This window comes from Pseudonaja textilis, chromosome 8 (assembly GCF_049901715.1).
Source record: "Pseudonaja textilis isolate UNSWEBS1 chromosome 8, rPseTex1.2, whole genome shotgun sequence".
NCBI classification, from domain to species: domain Eukaryota; kingdom Metazoa; phylum Chordata; class Lepidosauria; order Squamata; family Elapidae; genus Pseudonaja; species Pseudonaja textilis.
In genome coordinates this window covers 29,171,849-29,187,350 of record NC_141997.1, presented here as the reverse complement: position 1 = coordinate 29,187,350, position 15,502 = coordinate 29,171,849, and the positions used below count along the sequence as shown (strand labels likewise).

Sequence of the window (15,502 nt, the reverse complement as noted above, 5' to 3'; positions counted from 1 at the left end):
CTTAAAGATTATTCATAGCTGATTATTCAGAAATTATTCAGTTATATTCAGCTGATCCTTCATTTTACAAAAGCTGTTTTCCTGTAACCTTCTTGATGGGGATTTTGTAAAATTCATTCTTTTGTTCTCATTCTCTCAGCGATCTTACTTTTAGTATAAACTTTACTGTGAGAAAGCATGCTTAAAGTATGATTCAGAAATTACACGCCTTATCTTTAGGATAGACTATGTAGTAGGCTGATTCTATGTAGTAGAATCTGAAAGGTTATCAAGACAAAATCTGAACAATAGAAAGGTTCTATCAACCAAAGCATCTGAAAAAAACACAAAAGAAAAATTATCTGAAAAAAATGGTATGAAAGGGTTCTTTGGCTTAGTTGTTTTTACAGTTCTCATTCTATAGAAATATTTTTTTACATATTCTGGTTTTAACTGTGACACGTACATCTGAGTTTATTAACAAGAAATAGACATTTCTGTTCAGAGAAACTGATTAAAAACCTACTCTGAAAAGAAAATAAATGAAATAAAAGACTTTCCAATACTGTTTTACAATATAAACTACTCCTTCCTCACTGGGTGGTTTTAGTCTATGCTGGAGGAAGGGGCAGAGGTGGTATTCAGGTTCTGACCAGTTCTGGGGAACCGGTAGCAGAAAATTTGAGTAGTTTGGAGAACCAGCAAATACTTCCTCTGACTGGCCCCACCCCTATCCTCTGCCACCCGAGTCCCAGCTGATTGGCTGGGTCTTCTTTTGTTGCCCTACATAAGAAAATGGAGCTGGAAAGCAGGTTAGTAGGGCGGGGAGAGAATGGAGATTTTGCAGTATCCTTTCTGTGGAGTGGTGTGGGAATGGAGATTTTACCATTTTACCATTTTATTCTTCTCCTGCCACACCCACCAAACCACACCCACCAAGCCATGCCATGCCCACTAAGCCACGCCCACAGAATCAGTAGTAAAAAAAAATGAATCCCACTACTGGGAAGGGGGGGAATTGTAGTGGTCTCTGCAATGTCAGATTCTATAGGGGTTGGTCCTCTCTCCTACTCTCTAAAGGTTGTAGGAAACTACTGGGAAAAGTTATGCAAAGGCTTTGGGTACAGCAGTATTATCTCTACACTAACATTACCCAACTATACTGCCAGCCCAGACTGTCAGCGAGGTACTCTCAACACCCTCAGTGACTGATTTGGATAGGAGGTTTTCTGTAGACACCAGTGTTACTTCTGGATAAGCAACCACTACCCATGAAAGACAGGTTCACGATTTATGGGTCCTTCTGGATTCATGGCTCCTGATAGGTCAGGGGTCAGCAACCTTAAACACTCAAAGAGCCGACCAGACTCTTTGGTGGTTCCCCCAACATAGAGTCTCCTCCTAACACAGCATCCTTTTTCCTCTACAAAAGCTCCGTCAATTGTGGAGCCAACCAGCAACAGGGAGCCACAGCGGAGGGATGAGAGAGCCACATGTGGCTCCAGAGCCACAGGTTGCTGAGCCCTAGAATAGGCAGAAGTTGCAATGGGAAGGCTCTCTGCTACCTGATGCACCAAATGTAATCTTGCAATGCAGGAGGACCAAGTTACAACAGCCCATGCCCTCATTCCCATCCAGTTGGTCTTCTGAAACATGCTTTATATACAATTCCCCCTAAGGATTACTCAGAAACTGCAACTAGTGTAGAGCACAGTGGCATCATTTCAAAGATTTGTAGCCCTGTCACATTTCCCTTCAGCAAAACATTCCTGAGGTCTTTAGCCTCTCTTTATACGAATGGGGTTCAGATCTTTCTATCCTTTCTTTTCCTTCCATTTAAAAGTACACTTTTCCTGCTTTTCCCTTTATATTTCTCAGTTTTCGTTCTCCATTCCTTTTTTATTCTGTCCTATGTTGGTAAGAAACTGCAGGTAGTCCTCGACGTACGACCACAATTTCTGTTGTCCAGTGAAACCTGAAGTGAGTTTTGCCCCATTTTACGACCTTTCTTGCCACAGTTGTTAAGTGAAGGACTGCAGTTGATAAGCTAGTAACCTGGTTGTTAAGTGAATCTGGCTTCCCCACTGCTTGTCAGAAGGTTGCAGAAAGTGATCACATGACCCTGGGACACAGCAATGGCCGTAAATCTGAGTCAGTTGCCAAGCATCAGAATTGTGATCACATGATCACAGGGTCGAAAGTGTGAAAAACGGCCATAAGCCATTTTTTTTCAGTGCTGTTCTAACTTTGGACCAGTGGCGGTATACTACCGGTTCGACCTGGTTCTGTTGAGCCGATAGCAGCAATGAGCAGCAGGGATCGAACCGGTTCTTTCTACCGCTCTGCTGTTGGGCCAACCCGCCCGCCCGCCCGCCTGGGCTCGCATACTCACCTTTATCCTCTGAATTTGAAGTGCAGCTGCTTTGCGCGGCATAGAAGAGTGCTGCGCAGCAGCTGCTGAAGCAACCGGGATCGTGCAGGCTTGCAGGAGGTGAGTTAGAACGCCTCTGCGCCTGTGCAAACGCCTCTACGCCTGCGCAAAGTGCGCATTTGGCGTGCGCGCACACGCAAAGTGTGTGTATGCGTGCAAAGTGTGCCCACCAAGCCACGCCCACCAAACCAACGGTAAAAATATTTGAATTCCACCACTGCTTTGGACGGTCACTAAATGAACTAAGTGTAAGTTGAGGACTACATGCACATAAAGGAGCTCAGGAGTCTACCTATCTACCTATTGACTTGTCAGTGAGAAAGTTCTCCAAAACCGAATGGAGCATAACCAATTTTGCTATGGGGAATTATAGTGCTGGAAGGGATCTTAGGAAACTTCTTGTTCAAGGCAGGGAGGCCGACCAAAGTTAGACAGAGTTCAAATATTGGTTGGAGAGGGCTAGGCAGATTGTCCCAATGCATCCTTGTAAGAGAAGGAGTTGGATACCAGCCTAGAAAGTTTCTATCTGCTTCTTTGCTCTTAACTCTTTTATTCCCGTTTCCCTCCCGGTCACATGAACTAAGGCAGAGCAGATGCTCCACAGGCCATACATAAACACTGATGGTACTGGGGTTAAAAAATATTCCAGAAACCATGTTTTGCATGCTCTCCCCAACCCTTAAAAAAAAATAAATGAATAGAATCTTCCGAATACAAGTTTTCAGTCCTTTCTCCCTTTATTGAAATTACACGGCCAAGGAATTTTGCACATTTCTTGAAGCATTGATAAAGCAGATGAATGACATGTAATATTTAAAAAAAAATTAAGAAAATAAAATGCTGCTTTGTTGGTTATATGTAAACAAAATATTTTCTCGGGGCGGGAGGGGAGTAAACGGAGTTGTTTTAAGAAAAAAAACTTGCTTTTTTCTTTGTTATCAGAAATGATCAAACGTGTAATGCTGATTTTGGGAGTGGGGGCAAGACATAGACCCGATTTTGCAAAATAAATATTGATATATAACATATGTTTATGATTGCAAACACTTTTCCAGTGCAACCTGGCTAGTACGCTCCATTCAAAGGGAAAGATATTTCCAGTGCCAGCCATCTTTTCTGCAGTAATATATTGCATGTGAAGAGGCAGCTTCTTTTTCTTGATTTAAACATTCAAGTGTCTACCCTGCAGTTGTTTACAGTCCTCTGGAAAGCACTTGACACGTGTCAACTTAAGTTCTTCCCTGCAGATATTCAATTCATCAGTGCTGCAGCAGAAAATTGGTGGCTACATTAAGGTCATTATTAGAAGCTCTCAACGCTTCCAAAGCATCTACTCGAGAAAATCCCATTTCCATGAGCCTTGCAACCTATGGAGAAATAAGAGAAAATAGTAAAATTCATACCCAACAGCCAACATAGCAGCATGCGTTGAAGAACTGGTTGTGGACAGGTGAAATATAGCTATAACATAGCTGGTGGGATTGATTATTTTTTCTTGTAATGAAATATATTAAAATTAATTCAATTATTTAGTTTATCAAGCAGCAAAGGAATTTATGAGACTACCTCCATTTTAGGTTGATGAACTGCTCTGCTGACAGTACCATCTCCTGTATCAGCACTGCTTCTCATGTTAAGAAACTAGACTTAATAGTTGTGTTATCTACTTATCATAGGAGCAGTAATATCCTTTCTTGCTTAGAGCAATAAAAAAGATGTATGTTTTATGGGAAGGACCCACATGCAACTCATATAATGACCCCTTTTCTAGAGGTTGGTTTGTAAGGGGAGTTACAGTTCTGAGGCTTCTCTATGTCACCAGTACAGGAAAAAGGAAACTACAATGATGTTAAGACTGCCTGTCAGCGTAATGTGAAAATTCAAGTCACAGTTTTCAAGAATGTACCAAGATATAGCAAGGAGTGACAATCAGGCTTCCATATGGAGATATTAATAAACATTATCTGGGTATAACGATAAAACAATACAGTAACTGAATTTGCTTTGAGAACACAGCTATTAAAAATCCTGAAACTTGGGGAAATCCCTTTAAAATTTCCAAGCTTAGCACAAGACAACTATCATATGATATCAGAGTCATAAACAGGGCATGTGTTCGGTTTTAGGCAACTGCATAATTTTTTTCCAGTTTGCTTAAGCAGCCTGGATACTTTTGGATATGTATAAAAGGAATCAGAAAACAAAGATTACTGAATGTTTTTCTATAATTGCCAATGTATACAGAAGGAGAGGAAATGAAAAATGAAAAGGGGAAAAAAAGACAGAGGAACTCACAAAATCAGAATTAATTGCATGGGGAAGCCATCCATGCTATTCAACCTAATAACAGCTGGGTTGGCTGGACAGGGGTGCTATGAACAGCCCCCACCCAGTCAGCCTATTCTGCATTGTAAAAACAAAAGAACCCCAAAGAGTCAGTGTGGTGTAGCATTAAGCTTATTTCCTTAGGAGTGAGAAGATCCTGATCAAGTCTATCTTAACCTTGGTCTCATTGAGACTGGGCTACTGTACTCGTTCCCTTTCAGGTCAGTCTATCTTACTCCATTCTGACCACTTGAAAGAAAAAGAGGGAACCAAACCAAATCAATAAAGAAGGAAAGAGCAAATGTTGGAGCCATCCTGTATTCTGCTCTTCCTACCATTCCTTTCCCCAAGTTTATGAGGTGGAATGAAGCAAAACAGATCTCCTTTTACTTCCCCCCGCCCCAGATAGTTCAGTGCTATTGGACATACTGCCCCAAATCTTAACAACCTACCAATCACAACATGAATATTGAAATTATCTCTGAATTCTTGGCTTGGCTCAGCTTCCCCTTACCGACCAAATCCATGGTGGGGATTTGAGGAAAACACGTTTAAATATTAAGTTTGTGAGCAGCTACAGTCACTTTGTTTCCCAGAATGACAATATGAAAATCTTGCAGCTGGTTTCCTGATGTTACTCAACTTGTTTTATTGTTAAAAAAATAAAGTAGGGCCGTGTTCTCTAAAGGTTGTTTGGAAATTTTTAACTGGAAAATCCCAGAACGGCCACATCTGTGATTATTTAAATATATAATCACCTTCTATAAGATTTTTTTATATTTAATAACACTTTATTTCAAATTTTTGTTAAGAGCTTTTATTAGACCTTTATAACATCTTCTAAAACTTTTTTTTTTAACATACAGAGTTCCAATTCCCATTAAACGCTTTATTATTTTGTTATTGTAGAACAGTTTTTTCCTCTCTATTTTGTCATTTCGTGATAAATGAATGGATAATTCTCAAACAGAAAATGTATTTCTAAATGATTCAAAATTTCCAGAAAGACAATATGAGTCTTGTCTTAAAAGAAGTTTTATAGAACAGAAAATGACCGGTATTTCTTACTGTCCTCAAGTTTCATTTTCTCCAATTTCAATAATGAATCAGAGAGATCAGTAAGACAGGGAAGCCCCTGAGCCAGTTCATCTGGCCAGACTAACAGCCAGACTGCTTCTCCGTTTTTAGTGGGTTCATGTCCCAGGGCTTTGTGTTCAAGCTCTACCAGAGGCTTCCAGCTGAATAAACCCCGAGAATCAAAACAATAAGGATCCCTCCAGTGTCCCAGCTAACGCCAAGGGACACCTGACTCTCTCCCCAGTTTCAAATGAAAAACTTCATTGTATAATTGTATGAAAGAATGGAAATGTAGTTTGCTTGTTTTTTTTTCCTCTTTCCTTCCCCCACTTTCCTCTCTGCATTGGGTCTGCTAGAGCAGGGGTCTCCAACCTTGGCAACTTTAAGCCTGGAGGACTTCAACTCCCAGAATTCCCCAGCCAGCAAAGCTGGGCTGGGGAATTCTGGGAGTTGAAGTCCTCCGGGCTTAAAGTTGCCAAGGTTGGAGACCCCTGTGCTAGAGTATCATGCATTTAAAGAAAAACGTACCCATATACTTTGGTAGACTGTGTATAATCATAATAATAATAAAATAAGCAACCAAACTTAAATAAAACCCTTAAATACCTCACATACTTTGATGTTACTATCCTTTTTTTAACAACTGGATGGATGGATGGATAGATAGATAGATAGATAGATAGATAGATAGATAGATAGATAGATAGATAGATAGTTCTCAGCTCACCACCACAACTGAGCTCAAAATTTATGTTGCCAAGTGAGAAATTTGTTAAGTGAGTTTTGTTCTGTTTTACGACTTTCCTTGCCATTATTTGTTAAGTGAACCACTGCAGTTGTTAAATTAGTAACATGGTTGTTAAGTGAATCTGGTTTCCGCATCGACTTTGCTTGTTAGAAGGTTGCAAAAGGGACATGACCCTGGGGGCACTGCAACCGTCAGAAACGTGAGTCAAGCATCCGAAAGTAAATCATGTGACCCTGGGGATGTTACAATGGTCGTAAGTGTGAAAAATGGTCATATGTCACTTTTTAGTGCCGTTGTAACTTCAAATGGTCACTAAGCGAACTGCTGTAAATCAAGGACTACCTGTAGTAGGGTAAATATGTGTAAATGTAGCATCTATGTGATGCTTTCACAATTCTCTGTGTATTAAGCACACAATTAATTTTCCTTTCAACACAAGGTCTTGAAAGCAGGTAAAAAAAACTTTTTTTGAACAAAAAAAAGCTCTAACTCAGAGGTCTCTAAACTTGGCAACTTTAAGACTTGTGGACTTCAAATCCCAGAATTCCACAAGTCCACAAGTCTTGAAGTTGCTAAGTTTGGGGACCCCTGCTCTAACTGAACATTCCTATTTCTGAATGTACAAAGTAGATGGAACATTTAAAGAAGATACTATTCCAGCACCTGAAAATATAGCGCACAAGTTGATGATACATTATCTGGCAGTTCAAATGTATTCTTAATGTGGGTGCTAGGCATACATTGGAATAGTTCATGTTGTATAACGTGCATGATTGCTTCCCTATATTTAGTGAAGGGTTGTCATGTGATTAAACCATATGTGATTACTCATATATTATACTATTGAGCAGTAAGCATGGAAAACAGTTAAATGTGCTTCAGCTTAGCAGAATCATGAGTCTGGAATACTGTGGTTTTCTTCTCATAAAAAGCAGATGTTACCTGTTCTTCAGAAACTTCAGCCGGAGGCGGTGCTTCCTGCACAGTTGGGTGATTATCCAAATAATTTGCATTAGGTCGATGACGTAAAGGAGGAAAGAAACGATTCCAATTAACTATTCCACCCTACAATGAAATATTTTAACATTACTCTTAAATACAAAAAATACAGTTGAGTATTTGAATTAACTTTCAAATTAAAAACTAACAGCAAATTATAGGAACTGGGTAGAAATGAGTGATTAAAGTAATTCTGCAAAAACTCAACCATAGAACCAAGCTTTCTAGGAGCCAGTGGAAGTTCCCCACTCTAAGTTCATAGTTGATTCCTTCTTTCACTGTAGATTTGGTTTGGTTCCTTCGGCTCTGAAGGACTGGCCTATAGAATGCATACATCTTCCTTACATCTGACCATTAAACTCCTTTTTTCAGAAAGTTGCAGTCTTGGTATTGTGTGTATGCTTTATCTTTGGTTCTCAAGCTTCTATGGCAGTACTTTCAGCATTTGGGAATAGATAAGATTCTCTTCACTCCTTATCACCCATCCCCTCCCACTTGTGACTGTATGACTGTAACTTTGCCACATGTATCCTTACAATTTATATTGACTGTTTCCTAGTATGATTTGATTGCTTATTGTACCCTATGATGATCATTAGTGTTGTACCTGATGATTCTTGAGTCTTGACGAATATATCTTTTCTTTTATGTACACTGAGAGCATTTGCACCCAAGATAAATTCCTTGTGTGTCCAATCACACTTGGCCAATAAAGAATTCTATTCTATTCTATTCTATTCTATTCTATTCTATTCTATTCTATTCTATTCTATTCTATTCTCCTCGACTTATGACCTCAATTGAGCCCAAAATTTCTGTTGCTAAATGAGACCTTCAAGAAGAGATTGGACTGCCATTTGTCAGAAATGGTGTAGGGTCTCCCGCTTGACTGGGGGGGGGTTGGACTAGATGACCTATAACTCTGATTATCTGTTATCTGGTTCTGCAACTCAAGAAGACAGACACAGACTTCAGAGAGTAATTAGGACTGCAAAAAAAAAATTACTACCAACCTGCCTTCAATCAAGGACCTGTATATTGCACAAGTCAAAAAGAGGGCTGTAAAAATATTCACAGACCCCTCACATCCCTGACATAAACTGTTTCAACTCCTTCCCTCAAAACGAGACTATAGAGCACTGCACACCAGAACCACTAGACACAAGAATAGTTTTTTTCCCAAACACCATCATTCTGCTAAACAAGTAATTCCCTCAACACTGTCCAACTATTTATAAAGTCTGCACTACTATTACTGTTAATCTTCTCATCACTCTTTATCACCCACCCCCTCCCACTTGTGACTGTATGACTGTAACTTTGTCGCTTGTATCCTTACGATTTATATTGACTGTTTCCTAGTATGATTTGATTGATTATTGTACCCTATGACTATTATTAAGTGTTGTACCTTATGATTCTTGACTCTTGATGAATGTATCTTTTCTTTTATGTACACTGAGAGCATTTGCACCAAGACAAATTCCTTGTGTGTCCAATCACACTTGGCCAATCAAGAATTCTATTCTATTCTATTCTATTCTATTCTATTCTATTCTATTCTATTCTATTCCATTCCATTCTATATTCCTCGACTTATGACCTCAATTGAGCCCAAAATTTCTGTTGCTAAATGAGACATTTGTTAAGTGAGTTTTGCCCCATTTTACAACTTTTCTTGTCACAGTTGTTAAATGAACCACCATAGTTGTTAATTTAGTAACACAGTTAAGTGAGCCTGGGTTCCCCATTGACTTAGCTTGTCAGAAGGTTGCAAAAGGGGATCACATGATCCCAGGACACTGCAACTGTCATAAATCTGAATCAGTTGCCAAGCGTCTGAATTTTGATCCCATGACGATGGAAATGCTGCAATGGTCATGTGAAAAATGGTCACATAACTCACTTTTTCCAGTGCTGTTGTAATTGTTGTAAGTCGAGGATTACCTGTGCATTTCATGTGCTCCATTTCAAGGAAATAGAAAAATATATTTGTTTGTATAATGTTCTGTTAATGGAGAGTCTTGGGCAATATGCATTTCATTTTTCTCTCCATAGCTTTCTAATTTTAACAATGTCCTTGCTTCCACCACTTCTCTTTTTTATTACCCACATTTAACTAATCCATTGAAACTTAACACAACTTACTTCTGTACAACTTCTTACATACACGACTGTCATCTCCAACATCCACTTCATTTTTCCTATCAAATACAAGTAGCTTGGTCTTTTACACATTAATTTTCAAATCCATGCTACACGCTGCATTGTACCATGTAATATTCACTGTAAATTAGTCAACAAGGCACATACAAAAAATACATGGACTTTCACCCTCCCTATCCCCTCCATTTCTTATTTTAAGATAAGCATTATGGAAAAATGTTTAACGAATGTTTACTTCCTAATTAGCAGTACAGCATTAGCAATAGCACTTAGACTTATATACCGCTTCACAATACTTTACATCCCTCTCTAAATGGTTTTACAGAGTCAGCATATTGCCCCCAACAATCTGGGTCCTCATTTTACCAATCTCGGAAGGATGGAATGCTGAATCAACCTTGAGCCCGGTGAGATTTGAATTGCCAAACTGCTGGCAATCGGCAGTCAGCAGAAGTAGTCTGCAGTACTGCACTCTAACCACTGCGCCACCACAGCTCTGCTAAACTTTTCATTCATTCTCATGAATATTTTACTTCCATCTACACCATTCCTCTCATCCAGCAGGCAATTTTAATGTTTCCTCAAAACAGCTCATAATTAAAGCCTACTCGCAGAATCATATGCTTTCTCTGAATTAAACACTATTCAGCCATTCAGAATAGTTCGTGATTAAAATGGTATATAACAGTGATGGCAAACCTTTTTGTTGTCGTGTGCCGAAAGCATGCATGTGCTGGTACCCACAGTCCAATGCCCCCTACCCACCCCCGTGCATGCAACACCCCTGCCCTGCCCCTTAGCTGCCCTGCACTGTGCATGCGTGTGCCTCCCAGCTGATATTTGGCCCTTTTGGCCCTCCTGGAGGCTCAAAAGAAGCCTCTGCAGCCTCGGGAGGCCAAAAAATGGGCCTTCCGGAAATACCAGAAGTGCCTGTTTTCAGCCTCCAGAGGGCCTCAGGAGCCGGGGGGAGGCCGTTTTCACTCTCCCGGAGACTCGAGGAAAGCCTCTGCAGCCTTGGGAGGCTGAAAACAGGACCATTTTCGCACTTCTGGTATTTCCGGAAGGCCCATTTTTCGGCCTCCCGAAGCTGCAGAGGCTTCCCTCAAGCCTCCGGGAAGGCAAAAACAGCTTCAAACAGGCCAAAAATCAGCTGGGAGGTGCACGCATGCGCAGTGTAGGTAAGTTTGGCTGGGGCTCGCATGTCCACACAAATGGTTTTGCGTGCCATCTGTGGCACGCGTGCCATAGGTTCGCCATCACAGGTATATAAGCTTTGTAGCACTAGCAGTTAGACTTATATACCACACTTCACAGTGCTTTACAGCCCTCTCTAAGCAGTTTACAGAGTCAGCATATTGCCCCCAATAATCTGGCTCCTCATTTTACTGACCTCGGAAAGATGGAAGGCTGAGTCAGCCTTGAGCCAGTGAGACCCAAACTGCCAAACTGCTGGCAGCCGCTGATCAGCAGAAATAGCCTGCAGTACTGCATTCTAACCACTGTTCCACCATGGCTCTTATTGTAAGTAAGTTAATACCATATAGTTTTTGATTTTCAAACAACAAAAATCTGATCTACCTGGCATAAAGTCACGTTGCACTTCCCAAATTTTGCTCAATTTCAGATCTTGTAATCTTTTGATCAGAATAATGTCCCAACCATATCTAATATTATTATCCCTTTTTCTATAGGTGAAAAATAACATTTTTCTAATCATTGGGTCCAACACATTCTTATCACGTTAGACAAAACCATGTCTATATTTTAATATTCCTACAGTAATATCAGTCTCATTGGCTGTCAATGATCTAAATGCATTTAAAACTTCTTTTCATCTTTTTTTCCTTGGACTCCAACACATATATTATTTATTTCAATTGCCTTTTTGGCATAGCACTATTGTTCAATACACTTATCTGAAATACTTCTTCCAGCATTCCCTTCTTTTGGGTTTCTCTCAAATTATTTCATCTCTATTTATTTATTTCCGTTTAGCCTGTTAGGGGCTCCTTGTTTAGCCTTCTTTACCTATTTTCAGGATACTTTATTATTCAATCAAAATCAATCTGCATTTTTAATTGTTTCAATCTCAACAGTTCTTTGCTTGCTTTAATTCTCTGCAATTCTCTTTTTATACAAACTCTCTAATACTAATTTCTTACACTAATTTTTGCTCCATGCGCATGTAATTCTTCTCATTTGGTTTAATTTCTTCAGGTTCAAGAAATAGTTCAAACTTCATTTAGAAGCTCATGACCCATATCATTCCACTCTCTCTTAATTCATAAGCCTATGGCCTATTTATTTTTTATTTCATTCATTACATCATGTATTTTATCATTTACACTTCATACATTTTAACTCTCTTTTTCCGTATGTTGTAATCATTAGTGATGACTTCGGCTGCTCATTATGCTTTCACGTAATGCTTTTTAGTAATTTATCAAAGATATAGACTGGTTTACTAGATTTCTGTGCCACATGCAATAAAGATAATGCCAATTTTTTGCTACATTTTAGCCTATATCTCATAAGTACAACTAAAATCCATTTGTCCCCTTATTGTGTTCGATCTGGGGCTACCCTGCAAGTCAACACACTGTTGCTACAGCTCATGATCATGGTTCATATACACTCATGACTCAAGCTTAAAACACTGAATTTGGAATATTTATTTAACACAATACCACAAGTTTGTCAGCTTATTGTACTGCTATCCAACTTCCAATAAAATCAGTTAGGGGATACATTATTTTGAAGGTGCTAGAAAAATACAAGTTTCTGTTTTTCAACAGTTCCTCTTTAAGAGAGTCTCATTTAATTGCAATTTTGTTTCTATGTTTGTTCCTTTTGGTGATAAGTGGTAAACTAGTCTATATCTTTGCTAAATTACTAAAAAGCATTATGTGAAAGCATGAGCAGCTATGTAACCTTTAATTATTTCTAAGGAATATACACCAGGCTGTAATTTTTATTGTTATAGTCTCGGTCCAGCATTTTGTATAATTATTATATAAGGTTTAAAGGTTCAAATTAAAAAATAAGCATTTCTAAAATCAATTAAAGGAATAGTTAACTAAAAAGTTATAAATGCAAATAACTGAATATTAATAAAAGAGCAAAATAAAGATTAGCATTTCTTGTTTTCATTTTCAAAGCAGTGGCAATTATAGAGGTCATCAACTTTAAAGCGGTTGGTTTGATTTTACTTGAGATTTGTAAGAGTTTGGAAGCTATCTAAGGCACATTTTGGGTGATAAAACATTGTCAAGATATAAAACCAACACTGCAATTGGTAGATAAAGAAATTATCATTATTAAATCTCTTGATGCCTAGGCAAGAAATTCCAAAATTAAACTAAAGACACCAAAACTCAAATTAATTAGGTTTCTTCTAACATTATAAAAATAATTATGAAGGAACTCCAGAACTGCTGTGTATCAAATGTGAGCTTTATTTATATTGAAATCAAATTTCAAATTATTGTCCCTTCTGTGAAAGTGATTCAATGAAATGGAAGCTACTCTCTTGCATGTGAAGGGATAGCTGTCAGCGTTCCAGCAAACCTCCATTCCAATCAGTAACTCCGAGACAAGCATCATCTCAAAAGAATATTATTAGAATAGCACCTGGCACATCTGTGAAATCTCGGAACTAAATTCCCCGGAACTTTCCACAATGTCCCAACCTACAACCCATCCCCTTTTCCCTCATCATCACATCACATGAACCAATCCCAAAGTAAGTTCCTTTTTGTTCCTGCACCACACTTCATGACCTTGAACTAACAAAAGAATTCTATTTTGTCTACTTAGAGCTACTTAATTGAAATCACCCCCTTCCCACTTTCTCAAGCTATGTGGCAGCATTGAATAAGGTTTCCAAAGCTGACAGGCGTCCCCCCTTGAGAAGTTCACCTCCTAAAAGAAATAATAAACAAACACAACCAGGGGTTAATGCGATGCCCTTCACCCCCTCCCCCCCAAGAGGATCCTTTGGTTTGTTAGGGAATTCCTCATGGAATTGGTTAACTAATCTATCTGCATGTACATCCCAACTTTTAATCCAAGTAGCATCTGATACAGGGTAATGTTTCCACAACACCAAGTATTGTAATCTCCCTCGGTGTAATCTAGAATTGAGGATTTTCTTGATTTCATAATGTGCCTCACCCTGTATGATCAAAGGTTTAGGGGGAGCTGTTGGTATTGGTCTTATAATTGATGCTACAGCTGGTTTCAATAAACTACTATGGAACACTGGGTATATTTTTCCCAATAACCAGGGAAGACTTAATTGGACTGTGAATGGATTGATTACTTTTGATTGGACCTAAGAACTTAGTGCCCAACTTCTTACTAGGAAGATTCAATCTGAGATATTTTGTTGACAAAAACACTTTGTCCCCTACTTTAAAGGGTGGTTGGAGGAATCTATGTTTGTCTGCCTGCTTTTTGTATTCCTTAGCAGCTTCAGTCAAAGCTTTTTTCATATCCTTCCAACCCTTTTTTGAGCCCGTCCATTCTGTTATAGATATGGATGTGGGGGGTTCTCTAGGTAATTCTGGCATAGGGACAAATTCCATGCCAGTGTTGATTTGGAATGGAGTCAAGCCTGTGCTGCTATGTACTGCATTATTATAAGCAACCTCCGCAAATGGCAATAACTCCGCCCAGTTTTCTTGTTGATAATTTACTAAGCATCTAATGTATTGTTCCACTATGGCATTCATCCTCTCTGCTGCTCCATTGCATGCAGAATGGAACGTTGAGGAGAATCCTTGGGATGACCTAATAGACCTTAAAAACTCCCTCCAGAACTTAGCGGTAAACTATACACCTCTATTTGAGATTATTCTACGAGATATTCCGTGTAGCCTATAGATATGTTTCACGAACATTTTTGCAAGCTTTTTTGCAGATGGTAGTCCTTTATAGGCTGTAAAGTGGGCTTGCTTAGAGATAACAGTCAATAACAGTCCAAATGACTGTATTCCCTCCACTCTCAGGTAATTCTATGATAAAGTCCATCGCGATTTCTTCTCACAGCTGTGTTGGTTCAGCTACTTGTTGGAGGAGGCCAGGGGGTCTCCCAGTTCTGTGTTTCATCGTGGCACAAATTGAGCAGCTTTTCACATAGTCTTCAACATCAGGTTTCATTTTCGTCCGCCAGAACTGTCTCCTGACTAAATGCAGGGTTTTTAAGAAACTGAAGTGTCCCCACAACCACACGTCGTGCCTACGCTTTAGTACCATTAGTCTTAGATTAGTGGGTACATAAAGTTTAGTCCCTTTCCAAGCCAATCCCTCATTCATCAAACCAAGTTACAGTATATACATCTGAGCCTGTATGTGTGATGTTGTGCTATTGCACATGTTTCTGTAAATTTCACCATCACTATAACTCAAATAATTTTAAGAAGCTTCTGAATTTATTAACTATCCAATCCTGTTAGTTCAGATCAGGCTTCATCATTCTTACTCTTTGGATACGTTTACCATTACAAATCTTACACTCTCTGAGAATGGTCATGCTGTCTGGGTATTCAAATTACTAGTAACCAAAACATCAGTATGAATCCAAATTGAGAAAGGTTTGTTTAGACTGTCATGGCTAGAAAACATGCTAGTAATATTTCAACAGGTTTAAATCAGATGTGTTCCACTAACAACCAACACGCTCTATGCAGCCTTGGACAGCTAGTAACACAGATCAAAAGTTCATAAAAAATAAAGGAACTTTGCTATTTATATACATTAACTTTATTATGTATTTT

The 15,502-nt window shown here is 39.0% G+C and overlaps 1 protein-coding gene across 4 annotated transcripts in view; it reads right to left on the bottom strand.

Moving 5' to 3' along the window:
• Positions 1-3,128: 3,128 nt before the first annotated feature.
• UBAC2 (UBA domain containing 2) overlaps positions 3,129-15,502 on the bottom strand; it is a 118,562-nt gene continuing 106,188 nt past the window's right edge. For all 4 annotated transcript variants that reach the window (XM_087937915.1, XM_087937914.1, XM_026708408.2 and 1 more), the window contains 2 exons: positions 7,503-7,625; positions 3,129-3,777 (listed from right to left, as the gene is read on the bottom strand). In XM_087937915.1, coding sequence (XP_087794041.1) covers positions 3,670-3,777; positions 7,503-7,625 — 231 coding nt within the window. In that variant the 3' untranslated portion in view covers positions 3,129-3,669. The remainder of the gene's footprint in view (positions 3,778-7,502; positions 7,626-15,502) is intronic.